Below are 15,956 nucleotides of genomic sequence, written 5' to 3'. Positions count from 1 at the left end.
TGGAGGATTGCCTGAGTCCGTGGGTTTGAGACCAGTCTGGGCTACTTGGCGAGACCTTAGTCTCTACAGTAAATAAATAAATAAAAAAATAAAGTGGCATGTGCCTGTGGTTCCAGCTATTTGGAAGGCTGAGGCAGAAGGATCACCTGAGCCCAGTAGGTTAAGGCTGCAGTGGCCATGAGTATGTCACTGCACTCGAGTCTGGCGCCGCTTCACTTCTCTCCTCCAAATTTTCAGAAGAATCTCTCTTGTGGGTCACCCAAATCAGAGACATACAGCAAACATACCATTCTGAAAAATGTCACTCAGCCTGGCCAAGTTGAAACATTACAGAAATACTACAGTCCACCCCTCGGTGACCTGGCACTCGTAATGTCACCTTAAACCACACTTAATCTCCAAATAAAGGCAATAACAAAGTCCTGCTATGCTTGACATGACACAATGATTCTGTGCATGGGGTAAACATGGATGCTGACTTAGAGCACATACCACATGTTGGAGGACGATGCCCCAGGCCTGCAATCTGTCACCTCCTAGCTGGCACTATAACTGAATGTTCAAAAAGTCATTCAATCATCTGTCCAGGCAGTTGCTTCAAGATGAGAGAACATGGTGGGACCAGTGAATTCCACATGCATATGCTCACTGCTGCTGCGTTTCATTTGCTGTGAGTACCATAACCGTGGATAAGGCATGAGTCCACAGGTGGTAGTCTTGACAGAAGCATGTGGGCAGGGAAGGCAAATTTATGTCCAGAGCAAGTGTCGATTCTAGAAAGAATAAAGTGCTGCTTGCCTCTTCCACAATGAGAGTGGTTCAGTGTAATCAACCCAACACCAGGTGAGCTGGCTGTTGTCTTCGGGCAGTGTTGCTGTCTCTTCTGCTGGCAGTTGGGGCACTCAGCAGTGGATTTAGCCAAGTCAGCCTTGGTCAGTGGAGGTCCATGTTGCTACACTCATGCATCACCTCCATCCCTGCCACCATGGCGTCTCTGTTCATGAGTCCACAGGAGTGGATGCAGGAGGCTGTCTGAAATCCACAGAATGGGTTATCTACCTATTTGATTATTAAGATTATCCTTTACCCTTTGGTGAGCGTTCACATGGAATACAAATATCTTCACACTCTGCCCTTTTGAGAGGTCTAGCCTTATACTTTTTCCTTAGACTTCCCTGTCATTGATTTCCAAATATCTTTCTTCCAAGTCCCTGACTACCTAACCAAACTGTGACTTGGTGAAGGCCCATTCTGTTCATTTTTCCTCCTAGAAAAATGAATGACCAGGTACACTGCTCCAGGTTCTGCCCACTGGGAGGATTTCCCTTCACCACTGTCTTGCAGGGCTGTCTCAGAATAGGGCTGTGGTGCCGTAGCTGTGAACTTACAGGTGGTGCATGCATATTGGGCAGAACTATCTGTAAATTAAGCCCGAGAGCTGGCTTTCTTGGTCAACTGATCATCGGGAATTCCCTAAAAAGAGTAAAAAGGTTAAAAAGTGTGGGTTGAGAGAGAATATTATGTAGCAGGCAAAAAGGTCATGGGCAAGTCTAGGAATAAATGGTAGGATCTTAGGGCAAGAGGTTAACCTTCTCAGGCAGGGATGAAAGGACTGCTGCAAGTGCCCGGAAAGGTCACTGAAACTTGCCCAGATGACTCATGTCAGTGTACTCACTTTTTGTTCTTTGACTCAGATTCTCACTCTGTTGCCTGGGATGGAGTACAGTGGCACACTCACAGCTACCACAGCCTCAACTTGCTGGGCTCAGGCAATCCTTCTATCTCAGTCTTCCAAGTAGCTGGGACTACAGGCATGCGACTGAGCCAAGGGGTTTGAGACCAGCCTAAGCAATATGGCAAGACCTCATCTCTACATCTCTAGAGACCTCATTTCTATCAGGCACAGCTAATTATTTTACTGTAGAGATGAGGTCTCGCCATATTGCTTAGGCTGGTCTCAAACCCCTTGGCTCAGGCAATCCTCTCGCCTCAGCCTTCCAAAGTGCTGGGATTACAGGAGTGAGCCACCGGACTCAGCTTGCACTCACTTTTCACAGAAGAGATTCTGTGGGTTGGGGATTCAATTTGTGTTGCAATTCAAGACTCACAAGACTCAGTAACAGGTTATATTCACAGCTAAAATTTTTTTGTAACAAAAGATACACAGCAAAAGCAACAGGAAAAAGATAAACATTATTGGGCCCAAGGGTATCCAGCACCAGCTTCTAATGTTCTTCCTTTTCCAGGGCACACTGGAATGCTTGCGCTTTAACAGTGAACCATAGGGACCTGGGTAGTTTCTGCACAAGGAGCATGTTTGTGGTTTGTGCTGCCTAGACTGGTCTCAAACTCCTGGCCTCAAGTGACCCTCCCGCCTCAGCCTCCCAAAGCGCCGGGATTACTGGCATAAGCCACCACACCCAACCTGGAGTCCATTTTAGTCCCAGGGTTCAAAGGGGCTAATCATGTAGGCATAGTCTGTTCTTAACGCTTTGCTCACATTCTGCAGGAACAGGCTTTGGGTTTGGTTTTCAGGATCTCAGCCCTGCAGCTACAAAGGTGCTATTTCTTTCAGGACAGGCCTAGAAGCTGCTAGGTCCCTTATGCACTCAGTGAGCCTGGAATGAACAAAAGTGCTGAGCTCATTATTCGAAAATTTGTTTTGTTTTTGGTCTCACTCTGTTGTCCAGGCTGGTGGGCAGTGACACAATTACGGCTCACTGCAGCCTCAACCTCCTGGGCTCAGGTGATCTTCCCACCTCAGCCCTCCTAGTAGCTGGAACTATAGGCATGTGCCACCATGCCTGGTCAATTTTTTGATTTTTGTAGAGACATGGTCTCACTATGTTTCCCAGGCTGGTCTCCAACTCCTGGGCTCAAGCAATCCTTCCACCTCAGTCTCCCAAAGTCCTGGGATTACAGGCATAAGCCACTGTGCCTGGCCTCATTATTTGAATTTTAAACACGTGTGACAATCTTTTGACTAAACAACTATATAAGAAAATAAGGATGAGCATAAAAAATAACTATCAGGATGAATCCCAGAACACTATTTACTAGAGCAACAAACTGAAAATTACTTGTGGGAAACAATTGGACATTTGATAAATAAGTTATGGTACAACCATGAAATGCAATGCTCAGAAGCCATTAGAAATGTAATAGAAGAACATTTATTGAAATGAAATGGTGTTTAGGACATATTGAGATGTCAAACAAAGTAGATAGTAAAATAACATAATGACTCCATTTTTGTAAAAAATATATATGTGTATATATAGCAAAAAAAAAAAATAAATCCTGCAGGGACATTCATTAAATTGGTGACATGCTTATCCTTGAGAAGGGAGGATATGGGTGTTTAGTTTGTTCTTTGTTTACCTGCATTTTTCCACTTTTTCTATAAATCACATTATTTGCTTCTGTAATAAGAAAAAAGTAAATCTCTTATTCATGTTGATGAAAACAAATCAATTTCCAAAATCTTTGTTTTTTTATGAAGCAGAAATGATTTCCAAGTTGCTCGAGAGGCAACTATTTTCTCCTCTGCAGAAGCTGGTAGAAACATTCATGATCATAGCCCAAGGTAGGTTCAGGGAAGAATGGTGCTTCCTGCAAGCTCCAGGGACTCTGGCTCCGGTGCCCTGAGGCCAAACCAGCTCTTCTCCGGCCCAGTCCATCCTATTCTTGCTGAGTCACCAGTCTCATCATCTTCAGAGCCATGTCCCCTTGGTCAGAAGGAACCTAGAACCAAGCAACTTCCAAGTTAGTGCCATTCCTGGGGCAGGGGTTGGGGCAATGTCCTGAAACCTTGCTTCCCAAAGGAAGCCAGCTCTGTGACAAACACTCAAGAGGACAGCTGTACCTGGCACATCTCTTAAAGAGAGGGTCCCTTCTGGAAATGACCCCTGCTCTGGACAAAAGCTCTTCTGGGCCCTGACTGTGATGGGTGGCACTTAGAAAAGAACCTTCTACTCCATTTGGAGCTGATCTTTTGATTTCTTTGTTAGGTCTCTGCTTATGATACTGGGAGCCAGGTTGTTCAAGGAAGAAAGAAGATTCTAAACATTTTTTTTTTTTTGAGTTGGAGTCTCACTCTGTCACCCAGACTGGAGTGCAGTGGCCGCTCCTGGCCACTGCAGCCTCGACCTGCTGGGCTCCGGTGATCCTTTCACTTCAACCTTCCAAGTAGCCAGTACAGGCGCACGCTACCACGCCCGACTAATTTTTGATTTATTGTAGAGATGAGATCTCCCGGGCTCAGGCAATCCACTCACCTCAGCCTCCCAAAGCACTGGGATTACAGGCTGAGATACCAAGCCCTGGATCATTTTAAAGGATTCTTTGGGTAGGAGGGATTCCAGAGTGGGAACAGAGCAGAGAGAGGTGAGAGGGAAGCTAATTGGAGAGTTGCAAAGACAAACAAGGACCTCTGGATGCCATCTGATTTTTGAGTTGCTATTCAACTTTCTTTTGTTTTCCCTCAGTCTTTTAGAATAAATTCTTTAAAAAGTTTCCTTCCTGGCTGGGTGCAGTGGCTCATGCCTGTAATCCCAACACTCTGGGAGGCAGAGGCGAGAGGATTGCTTGAGCCCAGGAGTTCAAGCCCAGCCTGGGTAACATAGCAAGATCTCAGCTCTACAAAAATAAAAAATCAGCCAGGGTTGGTAGCACGTCTGTAGTCCTAGTTACTTGGGAGGCTGAGGCAGAAGGATTGCCTGAGCCCAGGATGTCGAGGCTGCAGTGAGCCATATCAGAGCCATGATAACGCCACTGCCCTCCAACCTGGGTAACAGAGTGCGATCCCCACTCAAAAAAAAGTTTCCTTCCCATACACCCTCAAAAGGGAAAAGGGCAGACACTCAGTTTCTCCCCTATACAGAGGGGATAAAATTATGGTCTCCCCATTCTGCAGTTATGTGACTCTACAGCACACCCCTGTCCTCAATGCTTGTGCCCAGAGTCCCCAGGAGGCACAGGTACATTAGCAGGGCATCCTAACATGACATTTAATCAACTAAAAAGGAAGTGGTTTGGGGATGACTATTTTAAGGCTGTCCCCGGAAGATATGCTTTTCTATATGTGACAAACAAGAGGAAACGGGCCTGAACCCCCAGCACCCCAGCAAGCAATGGGCTTGTTCCCTCCTACCAGCCTCAGCAGAAACCTCTTTCTCATATGGGCTGAGCATTCCTCATCAGAAAATCCAAAGTCCAAAACTCTAACCTTTTTGAGTGCCGGCATGATGCCACATATGGAAAATGTCACGCCTGACCTCATGTGATGGGTCATACCAGGCCTCTCTCAGCCCAAGGAAAAGCCATTCAATTAACATACAGCTTAAGGAAAACAGTATGCCCACTCTGAAACCATGACAGTCTCATGGCCCAGCTTTGTCCCCAAAGCCTCTTCCCAATGGAAATCCCAGTGTCACCTCTGCTCGAGACCCTCCCCCATCTTGTGCCAGGCTCTGGTACCTCAGCTTTGTAGAGCACCTTGTTTTGGTTTTCCTGCCCTGAAAATAGTCAAGAAAAGGGAATTTCTCCCTTTTTCACCAAGGACAAATTGATCCATCAGGACAAACAGTGGAGAAGAAAGTAACTTATTAATTCATTTAAAGACTAAACAACAGAGAGCCCGGCTTAACTCTCTCAGGAGGATTTACTTTTTAAAATGAGAGTTTTAGGCCAGGTACGGTGGCTCATGACTGAAATCTCAGCACTTTGGGAGGTTGAGGAAAGAGGATTGCTTGAACCCAGGAGTTCGAGATCAGCCTGGGCAACATAGCGAGATCTCATGTCTATTTTAAAAAAAAATTAGCCAGCCATGGTGACACGCACTTATAGTCCAGCTACTTGGAAGGCTGAGGCGGAAGGACTGCCTGAGCCCAGGAGGTGGAGGCTGTGGTGAGCCACGATTGTGCTATTGCACTCCGGCCTGGATGACAGAGTGAAACTGACTCAACAAAACAAAACAACAAAACCAAAAAAAATTAAAAAAAAAAAAATCACACATACAAATGAGTTTTCAGACTCAAAAACTAATAGAAGAATTTTGTGACAGAACTCAAAAAACACTCCAAAGTCCTAAGTACTTCTTATAAGACCAATCTTGATAGTGAACACACACATAATAAACTGCCCAAAGCTTCCTTCTTGGGACAATTCTAAGCCTCGTACAAAAGTTGACTCTTTCTCTCACCATGTGACCAGCTCTTAGAATCCAGTAGAAAGCCAGGTTCTTGTGGGACTTGACGAAAGCAGATGTTTCTAGAGATTTAGGGTCACTGTATAGGGCTTTCCACTTTAGCTCATTGAATTTGGGCAGTTCTGGCCACTTGAGACTCCGTACCCAGGCCTCCTGACCTGATGAGAAGGACAAAGAGAAGGGCCCAGTGTTAATAGCTGAGTAGAGGAGGAAACATCCAGGTCCTAGAACTTGGTGCTCACCTGGGATCTTGTTAAAATGCAAATTCTAATTCAGTAGGGCTGCTGGGGGCCTTCTATTATTATCTGCATTTCTTACTCCCAGTGCCACCTAGGCTGCTAGGAGAAAACTCACAGCTGCAAAGCCTGACTATTTTTACCCATGACTTTCTCCCTGCCATCTGCTCTCCAGGATAAAACCTGGGGACCTCTGGAGGCCTACAGGGAGGACTGAGATGTCTCTGGAATGAGATATTAGGATCACTTGGCAGTTCATGGAAGAAACGCAGCAGCTTTCCAAATTGTCCTTAGTGCCCTTGCTGCCAAGTTACAAAAATACTCAATTTTGCTGATTCTGTGAGGCACACCAAACTTACCAGACCATGTCCCTTGCTCTGCCTGCCAGCTCTGAGAACGTGTCTTTGCTTCTACCAGGACCTACTGCATTCAGACATGAGCACACGGGTGGCAGGTGGCAGGTGACAGTGCAGTAGGTTTCCACAAAGACTGGGTCTTCCGGGTTAGAGGGTCATTAAGGTTTAGTGTTAATTCACTTTGCAGTCTTTAACATCTACTGTGACATTGCATAAAAACCCAGTTTTAGCTGGGTGCGGTGGCTCATGCCTGTAATCCCAGTACTTTGGGAGGCGGAAGTGAGAGGACTGCCTGAGCCTGGGGGTTCAAGGCCAGCCTGGGCAACACGGCAAGACCTCATTTCTACAATAAATAAAAAAATTAGCCGGGCGTGGTGGCGTGTGCCTATAGTTCTAGTTACCTGGAAGACTGAGGCAGAAGGATCACCTGAGCCCAGCAGGTTGAGGCTGCCGTAGCTGTGAGTGTGCCACTGCACTCTAGCCTACAGTCCAGTGACAGAGTGAGACTTTGACTCAAAAAACAAACAAATAAACTGGGCTCAGTGGCTCAGCCTGTAATCCCATGCCTTGGGAGGTTGAGGTGAGTGGATTGCCTGAGCCCGTGGGTTCGAGACCCACCTGGGCAACTTGGTGAGACCTCATCTCTACAACAAATCAAAAAATCAGCTGGGCGTGGTAGTGCATGCCTGTGGTTCTGGCTACTCGGAAGGCTGAGGCGGAAGGATCGCCGGAGCCCAGCAGGTCGAGGCTGCGGTGGCCAGGAGCGGCCACTGTACTCCAATCTGGGCGACAGAGTGAGACTCCATCTCAAAAAAAAAAAAAAACCAAAAAAAACCCAAACACATAAAAAATCCACAGAATTTTTCCTCAATTATGGTAGTGCATTTGCTCAGTAGCCAGGAAAATGTCTTCTTGTTTCATTTTCTGGTGGGGCAGGTGTTCTTGAATGATATCTAAAACCATGGAAGGACTCAGGATTCTCTGAGGGGTCACAGTTGTGTGCAGCCCCCTGCCTCTCTGAAGAGTCAAGGTCAGGAGTGGATGGATATAACAGGAAATGGCCTTTCCCGTGGCATCTCAACACCACCAATCCCATGACTAACGCGTCTGAGGCCAGTTGCCTTCCAGCTCAACCCATGAAACTGCCTCCACATGTCCCTCAGTGTCAGCTCCTACCCATGGTGTCCACGATGAGGTCGAGCTGGCCATTATACAGAGTCACGTTGACCCCAGCCGCCAGCAATTTATCCACGATGCTGATGACTGGCTTCATGAAGTCCTCTTCCATGTTCACAAAGACATTGGCAGCCTGGCCTGCACATGGGGAAAGAGAAAGAGATAGCAGTTTGGGATTTGTCAGAATGAGAGGTAAATTTTCTTGATTTATTGTAGAGATAAGGTCTTGTCATGTTGCCCAGGCTGGTCTCCAACCTGTGGGCTCAGGCAATCCTCTCACCTCAGCCTCCCAAAGTGTTATGCTTATAGGCGTGAGCCACTGCACCTGGCCCACAGATGCCATTTTTAACCAGGAACTGACACCTGCAGGTTACAGTTCAAGAAAACAGAGAAGCAGAGGCCCAGAACATACTCCTCAGGCTGGCACACTCAGTGAGTAAACTGCTTCGGGCTAATGTCAGTTTTTCCTCCTGAGCTAAGTAACCACAGGGCCAACCTCCAAGTTCTGAATAAGAGGGGCTACCTTGGAACAAACCAAATCAGACCCAAAGCAATTCTGAGCTGGCCCTGAGGAAAGCCAAATGGGTGACAAGCCCCACGCAAGACAAGAAGCGCTCGTGGGCACAGCACTCCTGCTGAATTCCTCACCTTTACCATCACCACCACCACCACTGTCACCATTATCACCATCATTATTATCACACTGAACCACAACAGTGACAGCTACCATTATCTGTAGTCACTGCGCCCAAAAAGCACTTTACAAGAAACATCCCGGTTCTTCTTCATCACTACCCTGGGAGATAACAAGTCTTAACTTGTATAACAATTTAAGAAAATGAGACCCAGGAACATGCCCAGGATGAAACAGCTAGTCAGTGGCAAACTGAGATTTGAACAGGCCAGCTGACTCCAAGGAAGCATGTTTAACTAAACGTGGGAACTCAAGACCCTGGGGGCACTGGCCAAGGACAGTGGGTGCTTTCTAGACCACATGCAGACAGATTTGGAGCCAAAGAGAGGTTATCAGCACTCAGCAGCAGAAAAAGAATCACCTTGCCCATCCAGCCACACTGGGCAGGGAGAGTCCCTATAACCAGAGAAGCTGTGGCTGGAAAATGCCATCATAAAGACAGAACGAGGGAGGTGAGCAGACAAGATGTGACCTCAATGGCTTGTTCTGTACCTCTTGGCCTCCTGTGATCCTTAAGTCTCTCAGTGCCATGATTGTCCCATAGTTGTGCCCATCCCTTGCAGCTTCTGATACCAAATTTTTTTTTCCTCTTTTTTGAGTCAGTCTCACTCTGTTGTCTAGGCTGGAGTGCAGTGGCATGATCACAGGTACCACAGCCTCGATCTACTGGGCTTAGGCAATTCCTTCACCTCAGCCTTCCAAGCAGCTGGAACCACAGGTGCGTGCCACCATGCCTCGCTAATTTTTTTGATTTATTGTAGGGATGACGTCTTGCCAAGTCACCCAGGCTGATCTCAAACCCCTGGGCTCAAGCAATTTTGCCTCTGCCTCTAAAAGTGCTGGGATTATAGGCATGAGTCACCACTCTGGGCTCCAAATGTTTTTATTTGATGTGATTAGTTTTTCTTCATTTCTAAAAATGTCAAAGGGATGAGGAGAAATGAAAATGCCAGGTACAGGCCTGGCACGAAGGCTCAAGCCTGTGATCCCAGCACTTTGGGAGGCTGAGGTGGGAGGACCTCTTGAGCCCAGGAGTTGGAGATCAGCCTGGGCAACATAGGGAGACCTCCTCTCTACAAAAAAAAATTTTTTAAAAATTAGGGCATGGTGGTATGTGGCTGTAGTCCCAGCTACTGGGGAGGCTGAGGTGGGAGGATTATTTGTACCCAGAAGGTCAAGACTGCAGTGAGCAGGGATCATGTCACTGCACTCCAGCCTGGGCAATATAATGAGATTCTGCCTTAAAAAAAAGAAAGAAAGATAATACCAGGTAAAGAATGAGCCCTCTGGTGACTGAAGGTTAGAAAAGAATGGCCCATGTTCCCTAAGAAAATTAGAATGAGAGTCAAGTCTTAGCCCGTCAGTAGTAGCTAAGGGGCCATACCCTAGAAAGGAGCCTTCTGCCTCATAACCTTGGCATATCTTGGACACAAATGAAACAAAACCCTCCTTAGTGTGGAGTGTTTCCTGCCCCAGAAACCTAGGAGTCCTGCTTGCTTAAGGCCTCCCTACAGGATGAGGGAGAAACTCATCCAAGACTTCTATGTGGTCCTGGTATCCAAGGAGCCTGTTATTTGCTCGCTATGGCCTGCAGACCAGAATGCAGTAGATGCCAGACCACGTCCAGCATGCCTGGGGAAGCTGCGAGAGAGAGCCGGCCAAGAGTCATCCGAGCACACGATTGCAGCTGACATTCTGCAAAGAACTTTTGGCTGGAAATCTCACCTGCAACCAACTGTGACCTTGGGCATGGCTTTTTTTTTTTTTGAAGTCTCACTCTGTCGCCCAGACTGGAGTGCGGGGGCACGCTCCCAGCCACCGCAGCCTCGACCTGCTGGGCTCCGGCGATCCTTCCGCCTCAGCCTTCCAAGTAGCTGGAACTACAGGTGCGCACTACCACGCCTGGCTAATTTTTGATTTTTATTGTAGAGATGAGGTCTGGCCAAGTGACCAGGGCAGGTCTCGAACCCGCTGACTCGGACAATCCACTCATCTCGTCCTACCAAAGTGCTGGGATTACAGGCTGAGCCACCAAGCCTGGCCTAGGCATGGCTTTTTTTATCTTAAATGTTTATTATGGAAAATTCCAAACGTATGCAAAAATAAAGAGAAGCATATAATGATCCCCATGCAGCCACACCAAGCTTCAACAATTATTAACCCATAACCAGTCATGTGTGATATCTCCCCCACCCACTTTCCTTATTTTGAACCAATTTTGGCAAGTTTTTTTTTTTTTTTTTTTAAGAGATCGGGTCTCCCTCTGTCACCAAGGCCAGAGTGCAGTCATAGCTCACTTCAGTCTCCAACTCCTGGGCTTACGTGATCCTCCCACTTAAGTCTTCCAAGTAGCTAAAACTACAGGTGTGTACCGCCACACCTGGCTAATTTTTTGTTTTTTGTTTTAAGAGGGTTTCCCTCTGACCCAGCCTGGAGTGCAGTGGTGCAATCACACAGCTTATAGCAGCCTCGAACTCTTGGGCTCAAGAGATCCTCCCACTTTAGCTTCCCCAGTAGCTGGGAATTACAGGAAAGCACCACCACGCCTGGCTAATTCTGTAATTTTTTGTAGAGATGGGGTCTGTGTTGCTCAGGCTGGTCTCAATCTCCCAGGCTCAATTGATCCCCCTTGAGCCCTGGCCTCCCAACGTGATAGGATTACAGGTGTGAAGTACCACACCTGGCCATGGCTAATTTAAAAAAATTTTTTTTTATAGAAACAGGGCCTCGCTATGTTGCCCAGGCTGATCTCGAACTCCTTACCTCAAGAGAGACTCTCACCTTGGCCTCCCAAAGTACTGGGATTACCAATGTATGAGCCATTGTGTCCAACCCTGACATGTCATTTACTGGTTTTTTATCTGTTTGCTCATTTATAAAATGTGGATATTATCACCACCAACAAAACCCATCCTACAAATCAAGGTCTGAATTTGCACTTCTTTTCATCCCGCAACAACTCTACAAATGGTACTTAAATTGGTCAAATAAATACCTCCCCAGGTGTGATCCTCAGGAATGATTTTGAGCTTCTTTCGGATGGGGCCATTCATGAGCCGACTTAAGGTGTCCTGTTGCAGGTGTCTCACATGACGCTGACAAAGACGAGCTAGAACCAAACTGGTACATGGTGAGTCAAAGGACTGGAAGTAAGACCAAGAAGACATCTTTAGCAAGCTGCAGGTGATGCTGGGCAGTTAGAGGGAGGGACTCAGTTTTGGCTGGAAAAGGAGGCGGGTCACCTCAATTTTTACCCCAGGTGGAGGAAGAGAGAGTCAGAAACATATGGAAAATGAAGAGGCTTCTTATTTATTTACTTTTTTGAGTCGAGGTCTCACTCTGTCGCCCAGACTGGAGTGCAGTGGTACAGTCATGGCTCACCACAGCCTTGACCTGCTGGGTTCAAGAGATCCTCCCGCCTCAGCCTCCTGAGTAGCTGGGACTACAGGTGTATGCAGTGGCTGTGACTGTGCCACTTCACTCCAGCCTGGGTGACAGAGTGAGACTCTGACTCAAAAAAAATCCCCCAAAACAAAAAAGGTTCACTCACCAAGGTGGCTGTGTGTGAACTCTAGACCCGACTCCAACACAGACTCAGGTGCACTTTTAGTTAAGATGTTGTAGAAGTTTACTCCATCCGTGTTCTGAAATATAAAAGCACACCTAGCTGTTAGTTTTCTTTATTTTTCCAGCATCAAAGTTGCAAAACAGAAAGGCACAGGGCTCTCCATCTTATCCAAGGACAGCAATTTTAATTTTCTTTTTTTCTTTTGGGTCAGAGTCTAACTTTGTTGCCCAGGCTGGAGGGCAGTGGCACATTCACAGACACCAAAGCCTCGACCTACTGGGCTCAGGCGATCCTTCCGCTTCAGCCTTCCAAGTAGCAGGAACTATAGGCATGTGTCACCATGACCAGCTAATTTTTTATTTATTGTAGAGATGAGGTCTCGCAGTATTGTCCAGGCTGGTCTCAAACCCATTGGCTCAGGCAATCCTCTAGCCTTGGCCTCCCAAAGTGCTGGGATTACAGGCGTGAGCCACTGTGCCCAGCAGAGTGCTTTAATCTTCCAAATCTGCTTGGATCAAAAAGAAATGCCACTCTGAAGGCTCAGGAAGCAGCTGTGTCACCCAATCTCCCAGGAGTGGTACACAGTTCATGTGAGCAGCGCTCAGACCCCGCAGAAGAAAACCAAAGGCCTGTGTGCTAATTGACAGGGAGAACACAGCTGCAGAGGGTCCCACAGGCCCAAGTCCTTGGCCAGTGCCTTCTTCTCTCTGGCTCACCGAAGTCAGAATGTTGCTTGGCAAGGGTCCAAATAAGAGACTGTGTCTCTGAACTGTACACTTACCTCGGCAAGATATAGCCTTTCTTTCTGCCTTATCCCTTCTTCCTTTCCTCTTTCCTTTCTTTCCTTTCCTTCCTTCCTTCCCTTCCCTCCCTCCCTAGCTCCCTTCCTCCTTCTCCCTCTCTCTTTCTCTCTCTCTTTCTTTCAAGTTGGAGTCTCACTCTGTTGTCCAGGTTAGAGTGCAGTGGCACAATCATGGCGACTGTAGCCTAGACCTCCTGGGCTCAGGTGATCCTTCTGCCTTAGCCTCCCAAGTAGCAGGGACTACAAGCACACAACCACGCCCATTTAATTCTTCTGATTTACTGTAGAGATGAGGTCTCACCACGTTGCCCAGCCTGGTCTCAAACTCTTGGGCTCAGGCAATCCTCTTGCCTCAGCCTCCCTAAGTGTTGGGATTACAGGCATGAGCCACCATGCCTGGCAGGACATAGTCTTATAGAACCCATCCATTCAGTTATGGAAAAAGAAGTCTTGTAGGCCTGAGTGGCTTTCTGATCCTGTAAGGGGTCACTATTATCACTGCTCTGACCTGACAGGTTTGTCATTTAGCATGCGATCATTTCCAGGTTTGTGGGGAGGTTCAGGACAGACCGCAATCTTGGTAACACCAGTGACGGGTCTCGTACCTGCAGGAAAAAACCAAGCAGGATGGTCCCTGCACGTGTCCCAGTTTACCTGTTCAATGACCATTTCTGCTTTCTCCCACAGCTGAGTGGCCTCTTTGTAGAGTCCACTATTTATAGCATCCAGGACTTCCTCTGCAACCTTAGACACCTCTGCCAGACCACTGTCTTCGAGAAGAGACTGGAATACAAACCAAGAGCAAAGAGGCCCACTTTACCTGGGAACATCCACCTGATACTGCTGCAGCTGGGGAGGGGCAGGAGAAGTAGGAGGAAGGGGAGCAGGAATTCACATAGGAAAGCACACTGGTACATGCCACATATTTATTGGAAGAAACAGCAAAATGCTAACTGAATCTAGGTGCTAGGTCCATAATAGGTGCTCACAGTGACCTTTAGACTTTTCTGCATATTTGAAAATTTTGACAGTAAAAATTCAGGGAATTGAAAGAGTATGTATACCTGGAAAACTTGGACTAAGTATAATTTTTTATTTTTATTTTTAGTTGGAGTCTCACTCTGTCGCCCAGACTGGAGTGCAGTAGCATGCTCACAGCCACCACAGTCTTGACCTGCTGGGCTCAGGCGATCCTTCCACCTCAGCCTTCCAAGTAGCTGGAACTATAGGCGCACGCTACCATGCCCGGCTAATTTTTTTGAATTATTGTAGAGATGAGGTTTTGCTAACTTGTCCAGGCGGGTCTCGAACCTGTGGGCTCAGGCAATCCACTCACCTCAGCCTCCCAAAGCGTGGGATTACGAGCTGAGCCACCGAGCCCGGCTTTCTTTTTATTTTTTGAGTCGGAGTCCCAATCTATCAGCCAGGCTGGAGTGCAGTGGCATGCACACGGCTACCGCAGCATCAACCTGCTGGGCTCAGGGGATCCTTGTGCCTCAGCCTTCCAAGTAGCTGAAACTATAGGCATGTGCCAACACATCTGGCTAATGTTTTGATTTATTGTAGAGACGAGGTCTTGCCACATTGCCCAGGATGGTCTCAAACCTCTAGGCTCAGGCAATCCTCTTGTCTCTGCCTCCCAAAATCCTGGGATTATAGGCATGAGCTACCACGCCTGGTGCAGTCCTGATTCACTCTTTTTGGTTTTAATTTTTATTTTAAAGATATGGGGTACAATTCAACTCCTGATTCTCTTTAAATTTACCCTGAGGCCAGCTGTTGCTTTGGGTCTCCATTTTGATATGGACTAATGGTCCCCTAAGAAGAAGTGTCAACCACATAGGCAAATTCATCTGGCTTCCCCTTCTTGGGACCAGAGCCAGAAGAGGTTATCTGGGCTGTTTTTCACAGAGGCTACAGTGGTAAAGATGTACCTACTTACCATGCTGTACAGGTAAGGTCCCCAGGAGAGCACGGAATCTAAAGAAAACCACATATGTACAAATTAAGTGTGCCATGGGTCTGTCTTTACAAAGAAAAACCTAACTGGCTTCCCTCCAAAGCAGAAAGAGACAGAAGCAAGAGACCCAGTGGCTTTGGACTGGAAAGTTCTTCAACTTACCAGCACCCAGGCAAGAGGTGGCTGATACTTCCGTGGCTGGAAGGTGGGATGAAGAGCAGGGGCCTTTCAGCTGACTTTGAGGACTAATGGCACATTAACTTGGCCTGACACTGGCCCAGTAAGTGAGTCACTGCCAGTAACAGCCTCCACAGGCGGGCAGTGGGTGTGTAGGTGGAGTCTCTTATCTGCAGACTTCTAGACTTTTTGACAGCTTAAAATATTTCTCCGCCCTCACATTTCTGCTCCGCATCTTGTTGCTCCTCCAGTTTGGAGATAATAGCTCCTGCCAAGGAGCTAAACAAAGAAGACTAATAGGCTGGGTGCAGTGGCTCACGCCTATAATCCCAGCACTTTGGGAGGTCAAAGTGGGATTTGACCACTTTGCCTGACCCCACAGGCTTGAGACCAGCCCAGGCAACTTAGTGAGACCTCATCTCTACAACACATAAAAAATTAGCTGGGTGTGGTGGTCTGTGCCTGTAGTTTCAGCTACTTGGAAGGCTGAGGTGGAAGGATCACCTGAGCCAGTGCACTCCAGTCTAGGTGACAGAGTGAGACTCCAACTCGAAAAAAAAAAAAAAGAAGACTAATGAGTTTGAAACTCAAGTGTGTCTATGGCTATACTGCCAATCAACTCATCCCTACCCCACAAACATATTGAAAATTCACTAAGGGTCTGGAGGCAGCAAAGAGCTTGAGAAGATAAACATAGGCGAGGGGTGATGGATCATGCCTGTAATTTCAACACTTTGGGAGGTGAGGTGGGAGGATCGCTGGAGCCTTGGAGTTCAAAA

At 47.2% G+C, this 15,956-nt stretch overlaps 1 protein-coding gene across 1 annotated transcript in view; it reads right to left on the bottom strand.

Moving 5' to 3' along the window:
* Window positions 1-3,150: 3,150 nt before the first annotated feature.
* SCPEP1 (serine carboxypeptidase 1) overlaps window positions 3,151-15,956 on the bottom strand; it is a 36,236-nt gene continuing 23,430 nt past the window's right edge. The window contains exons 7-13 of the mRNA XM_008072020.2: window positions 14,983-15,020; window positions 13,695-13,823; window positions 12,221-12,314; window positions 11,666-11,779; window positions 7,977-8,114; window positions 6,203-6,366; window positions 3,151-3,744 (exon numbers count right to left, since the gene is read on the bottom strand). Of these exons, the coding sequence (XP_008070211.2) occupies window positions 3,682-3,744; window positions 6,203-6,366; window positions 7,977-8,114; window positions 11,666-11,779; window positions 12,221-12,314; window positions 13,695-13,823; window positions 14,983-15,020 (740 nt within the window). The 3' untranslated portion in view covers window positions 3,151-3,681. The remainder of the gene's footprint in view (window positions 3,745-6,202; window positions 6,367-7,976; window positions 8,115-11,665; window positions 11,780-12,220; window positions 12,315-13,694; window positions 13,824-14,982; window positions 15,021-15,956) is intronic.

This window comes from Carlito syrichta, unplaced genomic scaffold (assembly GCF_000164805.1).
Source record: "Carlito syrichta isolate Samal-C Ts95f unplaced genomic scaffold, Tarsius_syrichta-2.0.1 Scaffold314811, whole genome shotgun sequence".
NCBI lineage: Eukaryota > Metazoa > Chordata > Mammalia > Primates > Tarsiidae > Carlito > Carlito syrichta.
This window is presented reverse-complemented; position numbering and strand designations above follow the sequence as displayed.